Source organism: Mus caroli, unplaced genomic scaffold (assembly GCF_978045245.1).
Source record: "Mus caroli unplaced genomic scaffold, Mus_caroli_1 scaffold_7, whole genome shotgun sequence".
In the NCBI taxonomy this organism is placed as follows: Eukaryota; Metazoa; Chordata; class Mammalia; order Rodentia; family Muridae; genus Mus; species Mus caroli.
The window spans coordinates 119,748,974-119,776,821 of NW_028227262.1; the positions used below are offsets into that span (position 1 = coordinate 119,748,974).

General features: G+C 41.7%; 1 protein-coding gene across 5 annotated transcripts in view; it reads right to left on the bottom strand.

Annotated features, from left to right (window-relative positions):
* The window catches only part of Ahcyl2 (adenosylhomocysteinase like 2), a 148,196-nt gene that overhangs the window by 40,078 nt on the left and 80,270 nt on the right, over window positions 1-27,848 (bottom strand). The window contains exons 1-4 of one of the 5 annotated variants that reach the window (XM_029478365.1): window positions 11,851-12,235; window positions 8,357-8,465; window positions 1,539-1,682; window positions 964-1,064 (exon numbers count right to left, since the gene is read on the bottom strand). In XM_029478365.1, the coding sequence (XP_029334225.1) occupies window positions 964-1,064; window positions 1,539-1,682; window positions 8,357-8,465; window positions 11,851-11,907 (411 nt within the window). In that variant the 5' untranslated portion in view covers window positions 11,908-12,235. Of the gene's footprint in view, window positions 1-963; window positions 1,065-1,538; window positions 1,683-8,356; window positions 8,469-11,796; window positions 12,236-27,848 lie in introns of those variants that run through there. The other 4 variants (XM_029478364.1, XM_029478362.1, XM_021164573.2 and 1 more) reach the window with 4 other exon arrangements.

The window sequence follows — 27,848 nt, forward strand, 5'->3', positions numbered from 1 at the left end:
CAATCCCTACATTTCCATCTATATTAGTTAGTACAGATATCAGACTTTCTATTATAGTGTTGCTTAAGCATTTATATATTGAAATATATTTTTATTATAAATTACTTTTTTTATTTCTCCCTATTACAGTTTTGATCTTATATTAAAAAATTTTAAATTTCATATAACATATAGATTATGGTGTATCTAAGTTCTACTTCAGAATAATTCAGGGGCATTGAAAGTACCTTGCTTATAAATAGGAGCTAACTCCACTGAGTGGAGCAATCTCTGGTCTGAGCCAGTTATGGGGAGTCTAGTCCCTTCTTAGAACTAGTACAGCAGGGGCATGTAACCAGTCCTGCTCAGGGTGGCATGCTGGACTGTCCTGCAGGACCTCAGCAAAGGTTTCAGGCTCTTAGGGGAGCAGAAGAAGCAGTCCTTCCATAGTGTTCTTGGTGGCTATGTAGCTGTAAGCACTATGTCAGTCTGTATGGAGCAGGCAAAATGTGGAGACAGTTCTGAAACAAATCATCAAGCAGTAAGACAGAGCTCATGCACCCCAGCCGCAGCCTGCCCTCCGCACGGCCTTCTGGAAACATGATGTACTAAGTTCCTGTGTGTTGAGGTCAGGTCAGATCAGTCCCCTCTCACTCGCTGCTGAAGTCAGCTCTATCTGCTCTCATGTACACAGTCTCAGAGAGAGGACACTGGGCAGGGTGATGGAGAAGTATGAGACAGGAGAAAGCATTCATGGGCTCACCTATACACTCATGATCAAGCTTAGCCTGTGCCCTCCTGGCTGTACAACCCTGACAAATTTCTCAAGCATTCGGGCCTCAGTTTCCTTGTTTACAAAATGGAAAAATACTACCTACATAGCATTTTGTGGATTAATGAAATAATATTGTTAGCTTGGTGCTGGCAGTTGCAAGCATTCAATAACTGGTGCAATTATTAACTGTTATTAAGAAAAGGACTCACGGCTGTCTGAGCAGTGATGTGCGTACAACCCACAATTTTGGCTCCAGCCAAAGGCTTTTCTCCTTGGGCTCTCTTCCTTAAAGCCATCAAGGCAGGCATCTCTGAAAAGGTCCAATACAAACACAGAATATTAAACAGAGGGAATAAAAGATGAAAGAAAAAACATAAAAAATATTCATTCAAGTTCCCTTGGTCAGCTTCTGTTAGATGGTGTTCCTGAATGTTCTCTGAGGGGCCTTCAGAGGCAAATGCTCCCCAGTCTTATCTTCTATGTGCCAATTCTTAGCCAGGGGTTTCCTCCAGAACCACTGGACTTCACTCCCTCCCCAAAGTGTTTCCCAAGCTTAGGGATGGACATGCAAACTCACACCTATAATCCCAGAATTTGGGAGGCTGAGACAAGAGAATTATCTCGAGTGCAAGGTCAGCCTAGGTTCCAGATCGACACAGGTCTCAGACAGATTAATAAACAAAAATGTGATTTAGTATTGCACTGAAATTTGACAAGCCAGATGACCCAGGAGTGTTAACATGACAAAGTGACACAGGCAGGTAAAAAGGCATTATTTCTTTACCTTGCTCAGCAATTTCAATTTCTCTGCGTCCAAACTCCGCTTGTTTGATGTTCTTAACACAGAAGTCGCTACTTCCCTTAGAGTTCTTTTGCTGCTTATCCCTGGGGGACGTCTCATCATCAGAGCTATCTGTATATGAGGCAGCTGGAACACAAATGAAAAAAATCAATCAGGAGAAAGACTGGCTTCTTCCACAATGGAAAACCAGTGGGGCTTCACTAGTCATTAGCATCATCTGAATTAACACCTCTAGGAAGGTCCTTAATGAAACATGGAGTTGCTTATGCAAGGTACTCCCCACAGTCCAGAAAGGGCAAGCCAGAGACCTGCAAAAGGCTTTCTCTCTCTGTAGCATTCATTAGGAATCTAGGAGTAACTTTTCCTTTTGAACACAGAGAGATAATGCTTGAATGTGCAGAGAGGAAAGCTGAACCCAGGAAAGCCACAGTTAAAGTTCCTAAGCAAGCCAATTATTTACCCTCTCCACCCCCTTCCCTCCCCTGACCCCCCTCTCCCCCGCCTGTTGCTTAAATGCCTGAAGTAATTTGCTTTGTAGTACACTAACTGAACAGATAAAACCTAAAAAACAAGAAACTCACAGGAAAGTTATTAAGAACTACACAAAAGGAGTTTGTCTGACATAACAGAGCTGTGCTTCTTCGGATTGGCTCTGCTGAGACAGAACTATTCTTGCAGACCCAATTAGACCCTGACAACGAACTATTCAATGTGCTATTCTCCTTACTGGCCTCTGTAAGAAGGGGTCCTTGGTGTTTCAGATTCCCAAAGCAGCAAAATCCCAGCTTTTGGTACATTCAATGCTTTGCTGAGTAATCAACTAGCAATATATACTAGAGCAGTGGTGCTCACCCTTCCGAATGCTGCAGCCCTTTATACAGTGCCTCATGCTGTGAGAACCCCAACCATAACATTATTTTCATCGCTACTTCACAACTGTCATTTTGAAACTGTTACGAATCTGATCTTTCTGATGGTTCTCAGGTGAGCTCTTGTAAGAGCAATTTGACCTCCAAATGGGTCTGGACCGACAGGTTGAGAACCACTGCACTGGAGGGTGAAAGGGCCACACTTGATTGTGGCCAACAGACAGTTACTGACACTGAATTCACAGCCTTAGTCGAGATCTTTTTCATCTTCATATTTGCTAATCATTTGCTAGATAATCTGAAGCTATTTCTTTCTTGATCTTTGTACAAGAGGGTAGTTCTTTCTAATCCTGGAAGTTTGGGGAGAATAGAGGACATAAAACATGGCCTATAGCATACATCTCTCAGTGCAGTTAGCACTGCCATTAGTTCTAGGGGGAGAAAATTGCAAAAGCTCAGAGTTCCTGAGGGCCAAGTGCTCTGATCTACTTACATCTGGAGCATTAAAGCATTTCTGGGATTTCTTAGCAGAGGGGCTGTCTGGGTAGGGGTTGGAGGGCAGACTGTAAAAGGCAAGTCCGACCTTGCCCAGTTAATCAGGCACAGTGCTGCATACTGTGGGGTCAGCAGGGGCTTGAAGATCTCTCCTGGCTCTGGAAAATTGCCTTAGAGCCAAGTCCTAACATGAGGACACAGGAATGATTGTGTGCACAAAGGGAGGCGAAGGAGTTAGTAAATCCCCAGAGGACTTTTGTTCTTATAAAGAACTAATCTGTATAAAAACTTTTTGGTTCCTCTCCTAGGGTACGAGAGCTCAAAGTACTTTTGGCAACAGAGCTAGAAATAGTTTTCTGGACACTATTCTGATAGAGTTTAGGAATCACAGGCTTAGGGACCATGAGAGAAAAATGACAACAGCTTCCCCAATCCTGATCCAAATTTATGTGGAAATTGAATTTGAAAAAAAGAGTTTAAGCTCAGAATAATTCAAAGTTTCAAATCTTTTTTCCAGAACCATGATGGCTTTTCTGCCTTTAGCAGTAAACATTGATCAGCAAGACAAGGGATGCCCTGAGGTTACAGAGCAGGGAGATCAGGAGTTCAAGGCCAGCTTGGGCTACAGACAGAACCATGTCTCAAAATCTGGGGAAAAAAATAGTAAGGCCAGGTGTGATGGTGGACACCTTTAGTCCCTGGTCTTGGGAGGTGAGGGGTTTGCTGTAGTGACTAGAAAGGCTGAGACTGGAGCCCTTCCTCTAACCCAGAATAGTCCCCCTTCCTAAACCTTTTCAGCTCTGAAGGAGGAATCAGGAGTGGGAGGAAAGCAAACTGAAACAAAACAAAGCAATACTCCTTTAAGAGAAGCACCCCAATTTTAACTGTTTCTTGTTTAGTTCTGTTTTGTTTGTTTTTCAGACAGGAGCTCCGCATGCAGCCCTGGCTGTCCTGGAACTAGCTATGTACACCAGGCTGGTCTTAAAGTAATAGAGACTTTCCTGCCTTGGTCTCCCAAGTGCTGGGATTAAAGATGAGTATCTCAACACCTTGGCTTCAATTTCTGTGGTTGGCCTTTTGTTTCCAAATGAAAAAATAAAATGGTTACATCATTTCCTTATTTTAAAGCTGAGAAAACTAATATTTTACTTTCTTTTAAAATGGAGTCTCACTATGTAGCCCTAGCTATCTTAGAACTTGCTATGTAGATTACCTTGGCCTCAAGCTCACAAAGGTCTGCCTGCCTCTGCTTCAGGTGCTCGCAGCGCTGTGCCACCATGTGCATTGGGCTTTATCTTCTTAATAGCAGTCAGGAATGCTTTTGTTCCCCAAAGGGTTTTTTTTTTTTTTTCCAGTCTTCTTTCCAGAGCTAGCATTGGCAAGTACAAAAGGCAGCGACTACACTGCTGTAATTCATGGCTGCACAAGTGTCGGGCCCAGACCAAGAGAAGGGTTTCCGTTGAGCATGGTAGAAACTTTATTCAACTAATATGGTAAGCATCTATTTAGTTTTGAACACACTTATTTCTGCCACTTTTACTTTTTTTTAATAATTCATGCTATGCTGTCCAGATTGACCTGGAACTCTCTAAGTGGCACAGACTGGCCTTGAATTTGCCTGCTACAGCATTCTGAAGCTTCTAAAAATATCTGTAATTATCAGTATACTCTGCAGCTCAGTCACTAACAGCGAGCAGTGGTGCAGTGTTATTGGTACAGTGCTGAGCTTTTCAAAAAGGAAGAAATCCACTACCTACTAGAGGATCTAGCTTCATTCCCAGGTTACTTAATGTCCAATTTTCAATTACCCTAATATAAAACAGGGAGCATAATAGATCCCTTCCTCCACAGGCTCACCCTTTCTCTAAACTACCACTAATAAAAAATTGTACAAGGAAATGAGATAATATCTAAAATGTTTCTGTCTTTAGGCAGAAAAGATTACCTACAAAGTACAATACCGTTTTACTATGGGATGTTCTCCTTTAATTTTCAAGAACCAAGGCATAACTTGATGAATTACTAATCCACAGCTCATCTCACTGCATACATGCAACACAGGCACACATGCAATACATGCATACATGCACAGGATCATGCATGCGTGTAACACTGCACCTGATTTCCTGTTATCTCCCTGCACTTGTGAGACTGTGGGAGCTTGTTAGGAAGCAAACAGTCCGAATTCTGATTGAATTAGTCCTATTAAATTAATTAAAGTCAGACAGCTCCCCTTGGGCCCAATCTATTTATTTGTTAGTGGAAATAACAGTAGGGAGCCATGTTTGACTGTGAATGGATTGTACTAATGAATGACTCCAGAAGTATGAGAGAAGTTATGATAGCTGCCCAATGCAAACACAAAATTTGAAAAAAAAAAAATCTAAAAGTATCTCAAAATTTCTAAATGCTAGTTAAAAATAAAGTACTCCATTCTTTCTCATCTGTAACCAATTCACTCATTGTAAAGAATAACATTTTCATAAATGTTAATGCTGATTCTGGTCTAAAAATGAAGAAGAAGTCATTTTGTTTATTTGCTTTTATGAGTTTTGTTGCTTAAGAGAAGAGTTTTATATTTAAAAGTGTTGCCAGGAGGCAGCGACGGGCAGAGCCTTGTATACACAACAAGTCCTAAGTAAGACAGCAAGGCATGTAGAGATACTGCCTCAAAAAAGTTAACAATAAATAAATGAAAAGTACTGAGTTCATGGAAATAATGCTTCCTAGAGATTAGGTCAGAAAATATTGTGAATACTACATGTATAGACACTATTTTTGAAAACATAATCCAGAATGTATCCAGATGAGCATACCCAGGTTAGTAGATTATCCTAAAAAGATAGGGACTAAAAATGATGAGTTTTATTTCTAAGTAAAATATTTAAGTCCTAGAGATTATGTAAGGGCTTAAGCTGATGGGGAAATAAATAACTAGATAAGCCAGGTGACCCTGTCATTTAAATGTTCCCTATGAGGCCAGATGGACATTTGCCACACACATGACAATTCCAGCATCCACCACATATCTCTACTTTTTGCTCCAAAACCAAGTGTTGTGATTTCCAGTTCCTGATTTTACTGTCCATCAGTGGATACAGTAGGCTGACGACTTTGTTTCCCCAGCATAAGCCTGCTGTGCAGACACTAGTTCTGAAGGAGATCCTCTCCTTGTACAATAGTCTCATTGTAGATTGATGGTTAGGGTAAATGTAGGTCAGGTTGCAAAAGTCATCTCTTTCTCCAGTTTTCCTCAACCTTACAGCAAATATTAGCACCTACTATGACCCAAATACTGTTTGATGTGTTAAGACACACACCTGTGATACAGACACACCTGAGGTAGAGACAAGCAAGGCTCTCATGATCATGGAATACACACTCGTATTTGTATCTGCATGTATAGGGGCATAAAACAAACACGTGTGATAATTTAAAAAAAAAAAGATGGTGTCTTAGGATCACTATTACTGAGATGAAACACCATGACTAAAAGCAAACTGGCAAGGAAAGAGTTTATTTGGCTTACATTTCTAAATCACTATTTTATCACCAAAGGAAGTCAATCACAGCAGGAACCTGGAGCCAGGGGGATACAGAAGCCACAAAAGGGTGCTGCTATGGCTTTGCTCAGCTTTCTTTCTAGATACTCAGGACCACCAGCTCAGGGATGGCCCCAACCACAATGGGCTGGGTCTTCTCACATCAATCATTAATTTAAAAAAAATGTCCTACAGACTTGCCTACAGTCTGATCTATGGAGACATTTTCTCAACTGTAGTTCCCTCCTCTGATGATTCAAGCCTGTGTCAAGCTGACATAAATTTAGCTAGCACAGATGGCAATTTCATATAGTTCAATGTACAAGGTCCAAACTTATCAGGATGAGACCAGTTAATATTATTAATCAATAAGCTATATACAAGCACTGCAGGCTTACGTGGAAACCAAGAGATCACACTCATTCTTCTAGGTATACAGTATTTGTAAATTATCCTGCCTACTTGAGGTGCTTGGGTAGGAAGTTAGGCATTGGTTTCAAGAGCACAGATGTATATGGCTCTGGCTGTGCAGATTAAAGATTGGGCTTGAGTTAAAATTTAAAATCATTATTATTTAGTACTGATCTTAAGATGACATGACAAACACATATCTTAAAATGTTCTAGACTATTTGACAATTCATTTTCACATTATGGCTTCCAGAGTTAAATCAACCAGTTCATGAATTTCCAACAGTTACTTCAGTAGAATAAAATGAGACTCAATCTCATTAAAGATAGGGATCTTTAGACAAAAATCATAGAGGTTAATACTACACAGTGTTCCTCATTTCCAATCATTATGGATGGAAAATAAGCCCAGAAATGAAAATAATGTGAAATAACAACTTACCCAGCTGAAAAGCTATGCTTCCCAACCAACTGTACCTAATAAGAATTCCTTCCTTAGTTGTGTGAAAAACGAATACAATTTTAGTCATGATAAAAGTTTTCTAGCAGGTTGTGGTGGTGCACATCTTTAATCCCAGCACTTGGAAGGCAGAGATAGGCAAATCTCTAGATGTTCAAGGCCAGCCTGGTCTACAGAGTGAGTCCAGGACAGCCAGGGTTACACAGAGAAACCCTGTCTGGAAGAACAAGAAAAAATAAAAAACAAACAAAAGTTTTCTCCTGAGTATTATTATTACTAGTTCAATGTTAAGAAAATGTTAAGGGCTCCCTACCACCTTTTAACGGAAGAACAAAGTAAAATACCCTCACTTTAGACTCCTACTGGGCACTGCTGTGTCCCTTTGGGGGCCTACAATGCAACAACTCATGTGACATTAAGTGATAACTCAGCACTGTAAAGGAAGGAAGGAGTAATAAGCAATGCAATGTCACTGCTTTGCGGAGAAGGCAAAGCATCCACTTATTTCAAATAGCTACAGCATCTTATTTCTTGGGGTAATTAAGAGATTTAGAACTTCAAAATCATCTTTAACTACATAGGAACCTGTACTACATAGGGGAGCTGAGACCCTGTTCCCACCTTTCACTGCAAAAGAAATTGAATGTATAGCTGAAGTATGGACTTTGTAAGTACCATCTAGAGGGACAAGACCCTTAAAGAATGGGGGAAAAAATGAATGTCTTTGTACATGTCATTGAGTGGAGGCTACTGATGAACTACATGCTCCTGAGTAAATTGAAGAGCTCAATTTCCTTCCTCATCCTGTTTATTCTGCCTCTGTCAGACACTGTGGCCTCAATAAAACTCTACTCTGAGATCCCAAGAAATCCAGATATTTTATCCAGAATTTTGGTTTAAATTTTAATTCAAAGTATCTTTTTTCAAGGCTATTTATCAAGAATGATGGTCTTGGGTAGATGGAAGGTCTGTTGCAGATACCAATGAACTCTGACAGGTGGGTCTATGGAAGCTTAGCACTCACCTGAGCTATAGCTGTCAGTAGATGACTGAGAGATGGAACGAGACAAAGAGCGACGTCCAATTTTGGTGGGACGTTTGTTGAATTCCTGCTTCTGGTCAGCAAACTGAATCTGCTAAGAAAAAGAACCTTCATTATAGAAAGAAAAAGAACTCTAGTTATATATCTTAGTTACTGCTCTGTTGCTATGAAGAGACACCATGGCCAAGGCAACTCTTATAAAAGAAAGTGTTTAATTAGGGGCTTGCTTTCAGTTACAGAGGTTTAGTTCATTATCATACTGAGGGCTACATCTGGATTCACAGGCCTAAAAAAAGAGACAACTGGGCATGGCATGGATTTTTGAAACCTCAAAGTCCACCCACAGTAACACACTGACTCCAGCAAGGCCACACCTCCTAGTCCTTCTCAAACAGTGCCACTCCCTGTAGACTAAGCTTTTCAGGGCTATTCTCATTCAAACCAATACCTTCTATAAAGAAAACACACCTGTATTTTGAGAAAGCAAGCCATTTACAGCACGCATTATTACAGACTGTCACCTTCCCATGCAGTTTATTTGCTGGAACAAACCCATGTTTGAACAGGACGACTCTTTGGGGTCAAGGATGTGGCTCAGGAGGCAGCATGCTTTCCTTGCGTGCACTAAACCCTTGGTATAGTCCCTAGCACTGCATAGACTGGAGTGGTGGTGCACTCTGTAATCCCAGTACTCTGGAGGTAGAGGCAGGAGACTCTGAACTTCATGACTTCAAAGTCATGTTCAACTACTGAGAGAGTTTAAGCTGAGACCCTGTCCTCTCCTTCCCCTCAGAAAGTCGGGAATACAGCTGAAGAACAGTGCTTCCTTGGCATGGGGGAGGGGACACACCCTTGGGACTGAGCATGGTGATAGATCCCTGTAATCCCACCTCTCAGGAGGTCAATGAAGAAGAACACAATGAGTTCAAAGCTCTCCTTGGATACAAAGTGAAAAACCCTTTTCTCCAAAAGCAACAAACAAACAAACATTAAAAAAAGAATTGTTTTTGGAAGGAATAATTTTTTGACCTTTATCAATGACTATATACTTTGTACATTATAACCGTGATACAGAGAGGAGTATTATGATTAAATTAAATTTTTAGAAAGGTAAGTCATATTCAGAAACACTTTCTATCATTTCACTGAAAATTCAAGCTGGAAAAAGAAGTCTCTGCAATTCTCTGTACATAGGTCTAGATGAGAAAACAGCAGGGTACGAAAGACCCTGCCCGGAGCTGTGAGTTCCTCAGTGTGCGTGCGAGTTCTGAGGAAGGTTTCCACTCAGACAGAACATTTCACTGAAACCTGGGCTATGCCAGTCATATACTTTGTGATTCTGATCAAGAGGATTTTGTGAATCTAATTTTCCCATAATAACAACAGAAATAAAACCACTTTCCATCACAGCTTTTAGAGAGAGTAAATCCTCCCACCTCCAGCAGGTAACCATTTTAATAAATGTGTTAGCCTTTTAGATACTAGTAAACAAACTAATTTTTAATGTTTAACATCATAAAACACTTTTAAAAGCCAAATGCTTGATTATTAGCCATGACTACAGATGATGCAGAAGGAGTAAACGACTGGACTGACTGCATACTCAAAACACACTCTGCAGTTATGGTTGAAGTACCTGGTAATAGTGACTTTCTTGTTAATTTTACCTGTGTCTCCTACAGCTGAAGGTTGCTGCTGGTGCTTTACTGATCAAAGCTCCTACCACTTATTTTATTAATAAGTTTCTCCTAACCAAACATTTACACAGTTGCTGAGATGATGAGTGGTATAGACAAAACGTTACAGGAAAGAACTAAAGATCTGACAACGGATTCTACCTTTAATGATAAACAGATGGCTCCTCCATTGGCATAAGTGAGAATGAAATCAGCGGCTACACTTCCTGCACTGAGAGGTAACTCTTGAGTCAGTGAGCACTGAGCCAAGGGGACTAATGCCAAAGTGAAAGCTTAGCACTCAGGCCTCAGGGAATTCAGAGCATTTCCACAGCCATAACAGCAACAACAACAACATACAACAACAACATACAACAACAACAACAACAACGAGCCTGCACAGCGCTGCAGTTCACAAACTGCTTTTAGTAACAGGACTATTCATTGGATTAGGAGCTCACTGCAATCTGATTATTTTGCTAAGGTACCAATTTACTCCAAAAAGGATAAAGTGCCTTTCCTATGTACTCCAACAGGAGGCCCATGAATCTTTCTGTACTTCCAGCACAGCATTTGACATAATGTCTTCCTTCCTGTACTCTCTATGAATTATAGGCTCCATATGGTCTGATTTGTAATTAACCCTTAAATTCTCCGGCATAGATGGGTACCTGCTGTATCCTATGCACCCAATCATGTGCTGAATCAAGTACCCTGGAAGAGTTTACTCTATCTTCATTGCCTGTATTTGAGGGAATATTAATAAGCATAGTAAGCATTAAGTCTGCACAAAGTAATTTTTAAGGGTTGATAAAACAGGCAAGAGAAAGGTGGAAGGTACATGGAACTCAAGTGCAAATGCTGACATTCAGGTCACCGACGTGGTTCACAATAACCACATGCCTTCATTCTTTCTCAGAGGCCCATCAAGGAAAAGGAATGAACATCTTTCCAAAGACCACAATAAAGCCACATTTTCAGTAGAGCACCCCCTTTTTAAAAAGGCTTAAAAGATAAATCTTACCTCAGATATGCAACACCACCTCCCTGCGCCAACCATACACACTGGCTTAACAGCCACATGTGTGTGCACACAGACAGGTAGGTAGGTGTACATACTGACCACTAGAGGGGGCCAGTCACTCCTCTGAGTTGCCCCTACTTAGCCTAACACTGTCATGCAGAAGCCCAGCTGCTCTGTCATCACAAGGTAGTGTCATGAAGCTGAGCTCCTTGTCCTATAGTCTCAGCTGTTGGAATCCTGGCACCGACTTCGGCTCTTTCTAAGGAAACAGACCGTACACTGAGAATGGCTCTTAAGTTCTCACTAAATTCAAGCCCCCTTCATCTTTTTAATATATGAGTATTATATGAGAAACCACTTAATATAGTGAGTTATGCAATTTCGCAATAACAAGGGTTTACTATTCACCGATAACAAACGTGGTTAAGTGGGGCACCTCTGGTGGCTGCATCAGTACCATTACACTGCTCTCTCACAGTCAATTCTGTAAAACAATGATCTGCCCTGAGAGTTTCGGTACCTTGGCAGGATCTTCCAAGATTTACCTAACTTTCCTACCTTATAGAAACCAGAGTTCTTGCAGGCACCCCTCTTCTTCCACTTGAGCACTGTCTAACACCAAGGCAAGGGAAGAAAGCGGCTGGTAGAATGGGTAACTCACCACACGCCAGAGGGAAGGATGAAGGCTAGACAGGAGGGGAGAGAGGGAATAAGCAGCTTGCCTTGGGTGGTAATGGCCGCCGCAGTAAGACTGGCAAACAGGAGCTTAGCCTCACCTGGGCTTTAATCCCAGAGTTGCTATTGACAATGTATTTCTTCTTGCTGCTCAGCATAGTGACGCTACCAGCCAGCCGACAGTGACATTGCCGGCAATAGGACACCTCTTTGGTCCAAGGACCCTTGTGGTAGGTCTTTTAAACTTTCCTCATCAGCACTTCTGTTGGCTCTGGTTCCAGCTTGCTTCTATGTTTTTTTTTTTTTTTTCCTTTTGAGGGAGGTGGCTATCTCGGAAGCAGCTCCAACAACCCTTCCAGCCGTCCAACAGGATTTAATAATGAGGCAGCTCTGTGCGCGGCTCAGCGGCCATTCCTAGCCCTGGATGGTTTGCTTTATTATTTTTTCCTAACACATCATTACACAGCTTCTCTGACCTTAACAAGTCCCTAGGTAAGGTCCAACATGCATGCATACATCAATGGCCTATTTATATAACCAGTGCACTTCTTCCTGATATAATTAACTTGCTCATTAGGTTCCCTTTTAACTTTACCTCCTCCTTTTCTATGTCAGATGATTTTAGTTAACCTCACCTCATTAGAAAAAAATTAACTACAGAGCCACTGAAACAATGAGGGAATTTATAAAGAGAGGAAGAAAAAACATGAATGATGTCAAGTGGTCAGGAAGCCCCATGCTACCTACACTCTGCCCTTGGGTTAGCCAGGCAGGGGACACTATCAGCTTTATCTCCAAGGAAATCAACTTTCTTCTTCTATTTCCTTAAAGTTTATTTGTATATTTATTTATACACAGAGTCTCACAATGCAGCTCAGGCTGTCCTGGCTGCCTTAGTTCCCCAAATGTACCACCATGACTGAGTTTGTGTATTTTCTATGCTGGTTTTTACATTCAGTATCTAGTTTTATCTCAAGACGGAAGCTTATTTAGTACTGAGTGATTCCATTCACTTTTTACTTAGAAGAAGAAGGAGGAGGAGGAGGAGGAGGAGGAGGAAGAAGAAGAGGAAGAGGAGGAGACAAGGCAAGGCATGCATGTTTTGAGGCTGGAGAGAGGGCTCCACGGTCAAGAGTCCTTGTTTTGCAAGTATGGTGGGGGGAGATATGGTGGAATTCTCAGTACCAATGTAAAATGCTGGGCATGGCCAGGTGCACTATTACCCAGGCACTCACTCTGGTGTGGAGTCAGCTTCTAGGAGCTCACTGGCCGGCCAGTCTAGTGGAGATGGAGAGCTTCCATGCTTCTGGGTCAGGGAAAGACCCTGTCTTAAAGCAACAGGCAGGCAGCAATAAAAGCTATCCAATATCCTCCTCTAACTTCTACTTGTATACACACCATGGGTGTAAATATGCACATATGTTGAGTATGCACACCCATACATTGATGTGCGCACACACACACACACACACACACACACACACACACACACACACACATACACCACACATATAAACCCCCTACACAATTTAAAAAAAAAAAAGTTTCCCGGAAGGTATGATCACAAGGGAGAATTTATCACTGAGGTCCCAGAATCACAGTGACCTTATTACATGCCAAATAAAGATTTAACCAAATAGAGTAAAACTCTCTTATCGATTCTGATTTCTGAAAGGAACCCAAGGAATGCTACACTAGGTGCCTGCTATAGATTTGGGTGGCGATATGATTTGACAATGAGAAGAGAAAGAAAAAAAGAGGAGAGGAGTAGAGAGGGAAGGGAGGGAAGAGGAGGAGAGGAGAGGAAAGGGGAGGAGAAATTGCTTGTCGAGAGCTTGTTTTGCAAAGCTAATCTTTCTTTCCAGGGAAAAGAAAGTGTTCCCTGATTTCTCTGAAGAGGTGATGTGCTAATGCGTATCACAAGCCCACAGGTTATTTCTATTAGTGTATGCAAGTATCTTTTAAAAGACGTTTTACTACATATATTTCATGTGGGGGTGGGGAGGTGGTCAGAGGACAGTGTGGGAGCCAGTTCTCTCCTCCTATGTGGGCTCTGAGGACCACACTGAGGCCCACCCTTACTTGCTGAGCCACCGTCCTGGGCCAGGTACAATAATCCACGAAGTTGGCATTATTATCTTAATTTGACAAAAAGCAAGGTGGTGGTGTTATTATTTAAGCAGTGATGCTGGGAGCTGAACTTAGAGCCTCTGGCACTGTAGGCAAATATGCTTGTCTGAGTTTGATTTCAATTCAGTCTCTAGAATTCATGCAAAGAGAGCCATCTTGGTGGCCCAAGTTTTTAATCCCAGCACGTGAGAGGCAAAGACAAGCAGATTCTTGGGGCTCGCTGGCCAGCCAGCATCACTTACTTGGTGAGTTCCAGGCCGGTGAGTCTCTGTCTAAAAAAGAGGTAGTCAGTGCCCAGGAACCACAGCCAAACTGTCCTCCAGCATCACACACACAGCATCACAACACCTAAAAATGTGCCAAAATAAGGGTACAAGAGGAATTTGGATGCAAATAAAGAAAATATCTAATTAAAAAAAGGGTACAAGAAGGTTTTGAGGGCTACATAATGATACATAAATCTAAAATATTAATATTTCTATTATTTTAAGGTAAAAATTCATAACCGAGAATACACAGATGCCTATAACTCCTAAAAGTGATAGCACAGAGTTTAGGTTTTATTGCCAAGCAGAGATAGTTCAAATACTCCTAAAGAGTATTTGATTTCCAAACCAAATGAGCAGTCTAAATAATTCTTTACCTACAAGAAAAAAAAAAAAAAAAAGGATTACTTTTAGTCCAAAGAATACTGCAGCAAGCTGGCTCTGTACTCAAGAAGGTTAAGCAACCAGAGTTCACATGGACGACTACCAAGCACTGCAGAGAGTGCAGGAGGAGAACACTGAAATGTGAAACCTAACAGCACTTACTGCTGTCCACGCGGGTCCAGAACAAGATGCTTTACCTGACAGGAGGGCCCGAGAGTTTATCAGGGAGAATAAAATACGGTAGTAAATCTTTCCAGAGTGAGCCCTCCAATAACCCAGCATCTTCACTGCCTGGATAAAGGTAAGAAATTCCTTCATGTGAAAACTGCTGAGGAGCAGAGGTTTCAGCAGGAATTTCCAGCGACTGATGGGAATGTCACCTGTGAGGTCTACCTTGTCATTTACTGACCTTGGGGTTTCCATACTCTGTCCTGACTGTCCTACAAAGGCCCAAGACATATCAGGAAAGAGTATGGCCTGAATCCTCCATCAATCTCAGGGCACACACGACCCTTTGCTGGTGATTACTAACAATGGACATTGGGTGGCAGGGTACAACTCTGCTCTATGTTCCTCCAGAAAATGCATGTGAGAGGCCTCTGTGTCCTTCGGTAGCAGAGCCATTGCACTAGTGAGTTCATTATATTAATCTATACACTGAAAAGTAAGGCAGACATTTGTTAAAAATTTCTTGACATTTTGTCCGCACGCTGGATCTGGCTCCAGAGTTTTCTATTGGAGATTAAAAGACACTTCTACAGTTTGCAGGTGAGATCTGAACATCTATAGGCAATGCACCAGGGGTGCATAGGGCTCGCTGCTGGCTAAGCAGTTATCAGTGTCACCTTCAGACCAGATCAGAAGTTAATGACTTGGGCAGTATCTGAAAGAAAGCCTCTAAAAGTCAAAGAAAGAACAACTGAGCTCATGGCAATACTGAAGACAAGCTTCTCCCTTCTGGTCGGCACTTCTTTCTTACTGATTAAAGGGATTTTCCTGTTTTTTGTTTTTAAATAAAGACCACATGAGAGAGATACATCAGAATATTTAAAATGCCCTCCATACACTAGGAAGCCCTTGGTCACACGCCTTAAGCAACAGTCCTAAGTCCCTTAGGAGAGCTTTCTGTCCACATAAACAGAGAGGCAAAAGGAGCAGTCTCAGGAGAAGCTCTTTTTGAGAGGACATGCTATCTGGGGACAACAAGGAGGACTGTTCTTTACAGAGTGTAAATTACGAGAACCTTTGTTTTGCTCTGGAGTGGTACGGCTGTGTCCAGTAGGGTTCTCCTGTAGTACTCCTTTTCAAAAACGAAATTTAGTGTCTCACTATGGTCCCTCCTGTAACAAAACCAAATTTCCTACTCTTTCACTTATTACTAAGTTGCTGGAGATTCAAAAACAAAGAACAAAATCAAAACACGAGTTAAAAATCTAGCCAGAGAATGAAGAGAGTAATTTCCATTAGTCTAAGTCACTGCATTTGAAATCGTCTTACGAATACAACTGCTTTCCATCAGATATCTTTTAAATGAGTGCAATGCTAAAAAATACTAAAAACAATACCAATAGCATCTATAAAAATGACATACATAGGCTGGAGAAATGGCTCAGTGGTTAAGAATACTTGCTGTTACATCTGCTATATACTTAATCTCATTATTTTAATAGTTATCTCTTTAAGTCCCTAACTCTATAAACTAAAGAGAATTTAGAATGCATTATAAAAGTTTAACAAGTTTATAATAGGGAAATACATAGACAGGGTCCAAGAAGTCCAAGGAGTTATAAGAAACCAGTCAGGACACTAAGGAGTTTTTTCAAATCAACAGTTAAGGGACTGGTGATAGATCATCGAACAGAAACACCTGCAGCTGAACTAGATCTATTTCCCAGAAGGGAGAACTGACTCCTGCAAGTTGTCCTCTGACTTACAAATGTGTGTTGTGGCAGTGAACACCTCCCCCCATAACAAAATGTAATTAAGAGAGTTTTTAAATCAACAGCTGACTTGCCACTCTTTGTTTTTGAGATAGGACCAGCTAGAGTCCAGGCTGGCTTCTAACTCACTATGTAGCTAAGGCTGGGCTTGAACTCCTGAGTTTCCTGCTGCTACCCTGCAAGTGCTGGGATGACAGGCCTGTGCCACCATGCTTCACAAGGTTGGTTTTATGTGCCAGTTCTTATTAACAAATATCAACTTAAAATTATTTTACTAAAACTATTTATCAGGCAAATATGGTATCTGGGAACACTGAATGAAGAGAAGTAAAACTCTTGCCTTGTAGCAATACACTTGCTACGAGGAACTGACTAAAAAAGACAGGGAAGGGAGAAATGGTTAGATTTTTTCAGATACTGGAGAACGTAACATTTTTATAAGTTCTAGTTTTGTGTCTTTCTTTACTCATATTCTTTTTTATTTTATACCCACGAAGCACAACTTAACATTAACTTGAAAGGGAATACAAAACAATCAAAGAACAATCCATTTGCGCAGTACATCATTCAGCACAGTAGGTCAGCACCCACCACCGGGCAGTCTGCTGCTCCGGCCTACCTGCTTTTACCTCCCCTTCCCTAGATTCACTGGCAATTACCACACAGGAGAGACCCAGTGCACAGGAGGTAATCAGAAGATAGGGGCTGTTTTCCCAGCCTAGATCCCAGCAGTGGTCCTTGTCCTGTCAGAAGCAGCAGAAGCAGAAAGCAGCAGAACTCACCATCCACTCAGGCATGTGGAAAGCGGAGGTGCCCTCATTACCGTCCCACTTCTCCATAGTGCGGGCTTGGCTAAGGGATGTCCTGAAGCAAAATGGAAAGCTGGTTTGCAAAGGCCAGGGTTACCTGAAGACCACAGAGACCACCACAGGCCCAGTGACTCGGGGGTGGGTCAGGGGTTAAAAGAAGCTCTTATCTCTTTTCACAGACGCTTCCTGTTCAGATCAAGGTTCTGAGCCAACCGCCTGGCCAATCTCTTACCAGCCAACCTCAAAACCTCTGCCTATTACTCAGAATCAGAGCAGATGCAAAGCTCTGCACTGCAGTGCCTATAGGGCACTCTAGACCATCTCCTCTGGGCAGACTTCCTTCAGCAACAGGCTGGCTTTCTTCTAAGGCCCTAGTTAACTTTCTCCCGCCCCCTCAGGACACGTCACTGCAAGTGCTGATACCAAGATCAATAAAGATCGAGGTCAAGAAGGCACTCCCCTTTCTTGAGAGCTGCTGATTTGGATCAGTACAGTAAACAGGCGTTTCCTTGAAATCGGAGTTCTTTATGGCTTTCAAGTTCAAGCAGCTACAGAAGCTCCTGGTCTGCTCCCACCAGGGGGCTGGCACCACCACCTATCTCAAGTTAAATTCTTATTGCATCGGAGTTCAGATGAAGTCAGGAAAGATGTTTGTTTTTATTTCTTCCCAAAGCTAAAACTTGTAATGCTGAAAAAAGTTCTGGGACCACAGCTCCCTCTGCTGGCTCCCTGAGGGATGGCACAAGAAGGTCTAAGGGGCCTTTGTTATAGAAACAGCACAATGCTGACTGGAATGTTTAACAGAGGCTAGACAGAACTGCTCGCCAGTCCTTCCCACACACCCCACCTCCCCAAATCCCGGTCCCAATGAGGGCATACAGGAGACCCAGGGGTCTCAGACAAGTGCCTAAAGTCCAATGCTGCTTTTCCCTCATGGGTCTGGGGTCAGGATGTCAACACAGTATCCTTTCCTATGTAAACCATCTGATTAGAAAGGATCCTAGTTGTTTCTGCATTATGTTCCCCCATATAAGCTTCCTCTTTTCTGCATATTTCTGAAATTTGTAAAGAAAACGTAACTTGAAAAAATGTGATATATATATATATATATATATATATATATATATATATATATGTATGTATATATACACACACAAAGCAGATCTATCTGCTTAGTTCTAGAGGATGTTATCTATCCAGTAAGAGTACCACAGAGGCTGGGAACATAGGGCATGGAAACAAAGGCAGACAGATCTCTATGACTTCCAGATCACCTTGGTCTACACAGTGAGAGCCTGTCTTGAAAATAAGAGGAGGGCTGGAGAGATGGCTCAGAGGTTAAGAGTGCCAACTGCTCTTCCGAAGGTCCTGAGTTCAAATCCCAGCAACCACACGGTGGCTCACAACCACCCATGATGAGATCTGATGCCCTCTTTTGGGGTATCTGAAGACAGCTACAGTGTACTTACATATAATAAATAAATCTTAAAAAAAAAGAAAGAAAAGGAAGAGGAAGAAGAAGAGGTGGAGAAGGAGGAGGAGACCAGATAGATGCTAGACCAAGTGGTACATTCCTACAATCCCAGTGTTAGGAGATGAAGGCAAGACGATCAGGAGTTGAAGATTATTTATTCTCAGTAACATAGTGAGTATGAGGCCAGATTCAAGAAAACAAGAGTACCACAAAAGGGTCGAGAGATGCCAAGGAGTACAGCAGTTGTCCACTGTGTGCAAGCTGTATGTAGGTTCAGTCCCTACCATAGGAAGCCCAATAACATAGACCTGAAACACCAGGGACTCGTAAGAAATTAATGCTGGTCATGGTGACACATGCTTATCATCCTAGCACTCGGGAAGCAGAGGCAGGCAGATCTCTGAGTGTGAGGCCAGCTTGGTCTACTTACAGAGTGAGTTCTAAGCCAGCTGGGGCTACATAGTAAGATCCCACCTGAAGGAAAAATATTCATTATTGTTATGTGTGTAAAAGATGTGTGTGTAGGGGAGTATTTGCCAAAGCCCGTGTGTGGAGGTCAGAGGTCAGCTGGTGAGCTGCCTTGCCAGCCCAGCACTATGCTAATCTTTGATGCTAATAATCATACTATAATTATGATTACAGGCTTCCCCCACTTGGGCCTCACAGTTTAAAAGAATGAATCCTTTGGGTATGGAACACAGGGAAGGATTGTAATACCTACGAAGAGTTGCTGGAGGATGCCAGAGAAGGCAGAACATCAATAACTGACTAGCGGCCTAGAACCGGTGAGTTGTATTACCTGCTATTTCCTGTGGTGAAAACCATATGGGTGGCAGCCATGAACAAGCTGGTTTTGTAATCAGACAATCTTGAGTGAGATGCTGTCACGATTTACCCTCACTGTCCCACCAGCTTTCCAACCTAAAAATGAAATAAAACTGCCATCTCCCAGTTTGATAGAGGCTTTGGGAAGAGAGCATATACTGAGGCCTTAATGACACCTTGTTAGTAATGTCATTACCGTGCCATGCCCTTTCCTACCTCAGGCCTCTACTCAAGCAAAATGTGTTTAGTATCTTTACCCCCTTCATCCTCACTTATTCAAATTCTCCAAAATATGGCTGAAATAAGTGTCCTCGTGAAACCTCCCCTAAAATGAGGAGTTTCTCTTTTGTTTAATGTTGCTCTTTGGCCACAGCACCATGCCTAGCCATCTTCATCACAGCTGCTGCACCCTCGTAGACTGTGTGCTCACTCCTCGTAGACTGCAGGCTTCTTAGGGGCTTAGTCAACTTTGATTTGACTACAGTGCCTGGCTTGTAGGAGAAGCCTAAGAAATGATAATGTAAGTTCTAAAATTCTGTGTGCTGTATGGGTATCTTATAACACTAGAGGGAAAACTTATATAAGTCAATATATTCAAAATGTTTATGCCCATTTTACAAGATTTGGTACATTATTTTATACCTATAAGGATTAATATTACTGACTTATTTTGTGGTGAGGTTTTGAAGGCATTTAATTCTTAATTATATTAACGCTGCAAGGATATATGATCTACTCTCCATTGCTTGATCCAAATCAATTATAAACCATTCTGATCTGTAGCAATAATGGAGCCTTTAAGAACAAAGCAAGGTCAAAAGTCAGTGTTACTGCTGAAGGGGAGCCCAACCCTTAGAATTACATGTCAATGACCGCAAATTACCAAACACTCTTGTTTATATTCGTCACATAATGACTGAATAGACAGAGGCAACTGCTTTATGGTCATGTTAAACCATGGAAGCAAATGACTCTGAGGGAACTAGAATCAGCAACACACTGAAGAAAATATATCACGTTGGCACCCTCAACATAACTTGTGTTTTCTTAGTGTAGGTTTAACTAAAGCAGACTTCATTTGAAAGCTACAGTGTTACTCCCCTTTCTGTGCCGTCTCTATAATAAAAAACAACAGCTATTTCATCTGAAACTTTAGGGCACATTAACTGACATGAACTTTGGAAGACATAAGAGACAGGTATATGTTAGAAACTTGATCCCAATATAACTACCCTTTATTATAATGTATCCTACAAGATCCGTTCACGGCCAGAGCAGGAGTGACGCAGCCACACATGACCATACTGCAACAGCATTTAGGTGAGGGGCTAGCAAGCTCAACAAACTAGACTAGCTCTAGAAGCCATCTATATCACAACTCAAGAAGCTTGCTTTAATTCCAAAAACAGCTAAACCTCCTGTATGCCAGCTGTGTTCCTACCAGTGGTGACTTCACAGTACAATCACAACCTCTGAGGCTATGCCAAATAACCCAAAGTCAGAGCAAGTACACGCTCACAGTGGAAAAGGCATCAAGTTAGGACTTCTAGAGGTCAAAGTCAGAAAAGCACACACATAGAGAAGTCACTATGTGTACAAGCTTCAAGCATTTGGAACCTAGAGTCGTAAGGCACAGCAGGGCAATGAATTAGAACATCCTCGACGGTCATTACTGTGGCTTACTAGGTCTTGGGCAAATCACCTGATGACTTCATGATAAACTGAGGGGAAGAGTGGACTGTGAAAGATCCAAACACTCAAGCCCAACAGTCAGTATTTCTGATCCACTTAGTGTCTCTGAGGCCATAAGAAAATGCAGTCATGATTCTTTAGTCACAGAAGCTATTGGTTATTAAAGGCTGAAGTTCCTAGCCACCTGGGTTCAAAGATCAATCTACTTAGTTATGAGGTTGGTTTGAATTGGTAGGCCTCAGATGTCCCATACCTGGTTATGGTTTGGATGTGTTGAAGCCTTGGTGACCAGATTGTGGTGACCAGCAAAGTGGTCCTATGATCATGGATGAAAATCTGAAACCATGACACAAAATGACCTTCTCCTTTATAAGCTGTTTGTGTCAAACATCTTGTCAGAACAGGATGCTACCACGCCTCCTCAAGCTTGAAATGCCAATGATAGCAGGACTTGAGCCCTCCCTCCCATCTCACATCCTCACTCATGGGAGGACTCTCACCTCTCAGTTCCCCCATGTTCTGAAACTGGTAAAGATTTAACAGGCTTTAGGTTAGCTCCGACACTTTCTGGGCTATCATCAGGCAAACCAAATACTTTTTAAAGCCTTTGTTTCCTCATCTGTTAAAACATGATAACAATACTATTCTTATAAAGTTGGTTTTTAAAAAGGTTTTTATGTGTGTGAGTATTTGCTTGCATATATGTATATGCACTGTATGTGTCCAGTGCCCAGTGAAGCCAGAGAGGGCAGCAGATCTCCTAGAACTAGAATTATAGATGGCTGTAAGCTGCCATCTTGGTAGTGGGAACCAAACCTAGGTACTTAAAAAAGGAATAAGTGCTCTTAACTGTTGAGCCATTGTTCTAGGCCTTATATTTTTAAAATAAAGCTAATATACATGTTTACATAAACCCAGTACCAGGAAGCTACACCAGCCTTAACCAGGTAGAGCAGAGTAGCATAAGACTGCCTGGTCAAGCCTCTCCACTCACTGTGTAACTTGAACAATTACCTTGTCTCCTTGTGCCTATTTACTCCTCTGTTAAAGGGAAGTTTTCAGAGGATCAAGTAAGTTAATAAGTAAACAGCAGAGTAGGGCACAGGGGCGATGAATCACTGGGTAGTGAGCTTCCTGCTAAGCCTCACAACCTCAGCTCAATGTCTGTAATCCAAATATCCAAATGGTGCAACGAGAGGACTCACCCCGGGAAGTTGTCCTCTGACCTCCATACAAGTACCACTGCACATATTTAACACACACACACACACACACACACACACACACACACACACTCACACACCCCAAACAAACAAACAAACAAAATGATAAATGAAAACAAAACAAAAGAGCAGAGCCAGACGTAGTGACCCACATCAGTAATCCCACGCTCAGGAGGCAGAGCTGGAGAATAAGAAGCTCAAGGCTAGCCTGTAAGGCTAGGCTATATGAAACCTTGTATTAAAACAAATAAACAATGGTAAAAAGTACTCAAAAGAGCAAGGACAGCTGGATGCTCCTAGGGCGGTATGAACTTTACTATTATTGCTAATAATATGTATAATATGTTTCCCAACTTACCCAAATCCAGTTGTGAATTTTTGTTGTTTTGTTTTGAGAAAGGAGTTCACGTAGCCCAGACTGGCTTCAAACTATGTATGAATGAGTGTGTGTGTGTGTGACTATTCACATACACACACACACACACACACACACACACACACACACGAAAATGACCTTCTACTTCTGATCCTCCTGTCTCTACCTCCCATGTGCTAGGGCTATAGGCTATAACACTAAACCCAGTTTTAAGTGGCTGGGAATCAAACCCAAGGCTTCTAGGCAATTATTCTACCAACTACACCCGCAGCCCCAAGTCTGTCTTTTCTTCTTACATGTAGTAACTTCATCCATTTAATCAAACCATGAATATTTACTGGTGCCTACAATGTGCTAGCACCCTAGAGATAGTCTCTGCTGTCAAGATGACTTCAGCCTAGGAAGAGAGATGTAGGTTCAATCTCTAGCAGTGTGTGTAGGGTAGATAAAGAAGACGATATCTCAGCTGAATATTTTCCTACCATGGACAGGGCCCTGCCTGGGGTCAATCCCCATTACTACTATAGTCAATCAATGTAAGAAAAAAGTCAGTACAGGACATGACATCAGTTAGGGGCGTAGCAGCGGAGAAGCTATATTTAAGTGGAAAGGAAAAGGAGGTGTGAGAGTTGTTGGTAGGTGGTGAGGAGTGGAGCTAAGGGAAGGAAGAACACTACAATATTGCTTGCTGTAATGTCCCTTCTTCCTAATAGCAACTACAGTCATGTCCATCAGAAGACAAGTATGCATATACATTTTTAAAAATTATTATTTATTAGAATTCCACCTGACTTAGTCTTGGCCGATCACCAGGGTGCTGAGAAGAGGCTTTAAGAAGTAAGAACTGAGACTGTTCCACCCGTGGAGGCCCACAGAGATGCTGAATTCACTCACATGTACACGACTCTCAGTAGCTTCTTTATTTCAAATCTCATCAAATCACGTTCTTCTTTATAATGCTCCAAAACTGCCTTACTTTACTCAAAACCAAGCCCCAAGTCTTCAGCATGCTCTGCCTTGGCTTTGGCATGAGCCTCCGATCTCCAAATTCTCCTACTTCCACTCAGTGAGCAAATATTCACAGAACATAAATGTGTCCTCCAATTCTACAGTTTGGCTGTAAATTCCTTAAGAAAAAATTTACAGTTCCCAGTCTAGGTTAAGAATGAATTCTCAGCAGCCTTAGCTACACAGTCAACTGGAGTTACAAGAAAACTTGCCCCCAAACATCCAATCAATAGCATTAGGGCGGTGGCTTAGTGGGTAAAGAGCTTGCCATGCAAGCCTGAAGCTTAGTTTGCATTCCTGGAACCCATATAAAAAGCTGGGTGCAGTGGTGAGCATCTGCAGTCCTCAGGCTACTACAGAGAAACGAAGCAGGGACAGGAGCATCCCCGACGCTCACTCGCCTGGCCGCAGCAGTACAGCAGCAAGACACAAGAGAATTCTTGTCTCAAAACAGACACAGAAGGCAAGCACTGAGTTTGGAGAGTCGTTCTTTGGCCTCCCCACACATGCCATGGCAGGCATGTATATGTGTGCACTCACATCCCATCCCATACACATACACAAATCAAACGGTTAAACATAGACTCAAGTCCACAAATCACTGAATAACTAACCCGTCAGAGTCCACATGAATGTGTATATAGCAATTGGTCATATTTGCTTATTTCCACACTAGAGTTTAAGCTCTCCCTGAGATTAGTGTCTTATTCCTGTATTTCAGGTGGTTAACGTTTACAAGACAGACAGTGAATGCAAGCTGCTAAGAGAAGATGATTCTAGGACAGGGACCTCAGAGGGAAGGAGGAGGAAAGGAGACAGGTGTGAGGAAGAAGTGACAAGGCAAACAGAAACAGGCATAACCACACTGTGACCAGGGAGACAGCTGTGTACCTTCCTGCCACTTACTAATCCAACCAGGTCTCTCTCAGCTAAGCAATTAAGCAATAAGAGACTGCAGTACACTTGAGCACCCAGCTACTGTATTCCCTTCCTGTTATGTCTTTTAACCTGGGAGTGGAGTGTGGACTTAAACCCACAATTCTCCTGACATAGCAAACTCAGGCATACTTAGGTCAGGGTTCAGTTCACCTCAAACCTGCCTCCAAGAAAAGTCAAGGTTTATCTTAAAACTTCTGAAACCCTAAAAAAACAGAATGAGAAAGAATTTACATTCAGGACTCTCATGGGATTGGGCACTGAAAGTGGCAGGTAAAATACTGAAGTGTGTGGTTATTAAATGTCAAATGCAGAGTTTTTACTATTTAAATAGTAAAAACTTTCCTTTTAAATAAACTTTCTAGAAACATAATTTATCTACATAAAAAGTACACTGGCACACACGTTTAATCTCAGCTCTCAGGAGGCAGAGGCAGGCAGATCTCACGAGTTCAAGGCCAGCCTGGTCTACAAAGTGAGTCCAAGACAGCCAGGGCACAGAGAAACCATATGTGACAAAAACCAAACCAAAACCAAAACCAAAACAAATCAAAAGGTTGTAGCTTGATAAAATTTTAGAAGCCACTACACCTACATCTCACTCATAGATAAGAACATTTTCAATACCAGAGTTATCTAGGTTAGGGTAGCAATGTAGCTTTGTAGTAGACTGCTTGCTGACAATGCGTAAAACCTTATGTCCATGTATAAGCCCAGAAGTCAGTATCTGAGAAACGAAACAACTTAACTTCCTTTAGATTCCTACAGCACTGACTGATTTAAGGTGGTGGTAGAGATGAAACACCTGTCTGTGATTTTTTCTTTTTTTTTTTCCATTTAGATCGGGTCTAACTACGTAGTCTTGGATGGCCTGGTACTGGCTATATGGCAATTCAGCCTCCTGATTTCTAGGATAAAGGCATATAACATTACACCCAGTTTTGTCTTTGACTTTTGATAATACTTTGGGGAACCTTAAGTGTTTGGAAATCCCTTGTAATCAACATAGATTAAGTATCGTTTTCCCTCAACAGTAGGGGGTGAAGACTGGCTCCAGGATGCCCTCCCCCCATCAAAATCTGATAAGTAAATGGTCTTGTATTTATATAGAACACACATCTTCTTATAATCCATTTCTAGGTAGTTCATAATAATTAATAAAAAGTAAAAGCTATGTAGCAGTTATACTGTATTGTTTGAGGAATAATGATAAGAGGTAAAGTCAAATTATTCAGGCACAACTTTTATTTTACTATCTCCGGTCTGCAGACAGTGAATCACAAACGTATACTTGGGGAATACGGTGGTGCTGCTGAGAACCACTATTTGCTTATGAGACTAACAAGACTTAATGGCTCCAAAATAGCTGGCACATTTTCTAATTTTCTACATTAAGGATATACAACATTGCTCATCTATTAAGAGAAAAATAAGTGTGTAGTAGACAAAATAATGCCAATAATATATTTATATTATTAGATATAATTATATATTAGCATGCAATATATTTATGTATAACAGGAGGAGAACAGGAGTAAACAAAGAGAGCTTTGTGGTGGTAAGGGGATGAAAGAATTACATCTGAAATAGGTCTCCCCTTCTACACTATGAACCATGAGACAATACATCAACGTGAAGGGAGGGGACTGTAAGAGAACTAAGCTGGTAGGTAAAGACACTGGTTTAATGAAAGAGAAGTGGCAGATAGTAATTGGAAGTAGGTAAGGAGCAGCCAAGCCAGTTTCTAAATAGGGCAGCAATCTCTGCAGAATGGTGTGATAAAAACACTCTCAGGGAAGATGGCGCTGTGAGTGATACTTTTAAGGGAGAGCGCAGCAGCCAGAAATGAGAACAATTTAAGGTCAATCTTAAAGCTGCCACAGTCTGGATCTCCAGATTATCCGGAAGAAAATGAAACGACAGCCGTGAGAAATCATGGGAAGAAAGACTGAGCATGACGGCCACTTCCAATGTACTACTCAGTTTCCACACTCTATCACAGTCCTGATGTCTGTGACAAGCACTACTGGCATCCCTCTACCTGCCACTCTCATGTCAAAAAATAAATCCAATTACTTTGCAAAACTTCTTTAGTTTTTCAGTTCTCTTCATAACCAAATATGCACAGTCCACAGAGTTCCACAGCAAGTCAACCAAGCATAGCCATCGATAGAAAGTGGCTATGTATGCATCCTAGCATAAGTGATTACCTGTTTAAGAAACAAAAATAGAAGTAGTAAAAATTGTTGACTCCCATTTTTGTTTAAGATAGGGTCTCTCTATTATGTAGCTCTGGCTGTCCTGGAACTCACTATGTATACCAGATTGGCCCCCAACTCTCAGAAATCCTCCTGTCTCTGCTGGAATTAAAGGCATGTGGCACCTGGTATGGCTAGTAAATTGTTGACTCTTAAAGAAGATCTAAAGGGTTAAGGGATGCAGCTTGATGGTAGAGAACTCTTGCCTAGCACATGTAAGGCCGTAGGTACAATCCCTGCACTGCAGAAAAACAACTGAGGGAATTTTTTTTCATAAATAAAATCACTTATTGTCTAGAAGCAAACTTCTGAAACTTGTATTCAAGTAAGCTATAATGTGTGTTTGGTGCTTGTGGGAAGCCACATGTGCCGTTGCAGGGTGGCGCTGGCTTCTGCTGGCCACCACGCATACATAGGCAGTAAAATTTTTTTTGCCAAGATGAGGTTTTGAGAATTAACCAAAATTAACCAATCAGATGAGAGAGAAGTTGACCAATCAGATGAGAGAGAAGTTAACCAATCAGAAGAGAGAGAAGTTAACCAATCAGGTGAGAGAGAAATTAACCAATCAGATGTAGGCATGCAAATGAGGTGGTAAGCATCAACCAAGCACAACCAATCCGGGTGTGAGACACGCCTCTCCTAGGCCTATATAAAGCAGCACCAGTTCTGGGCTCGGGGTCTATTCGCCTCTACAATCAAGCTCTCCCAATAAACGTGTGCAGAAGGATCCTGTACAATCAAGCTCTCCCAATAAACGTGTGCAGAAGGATCCTGT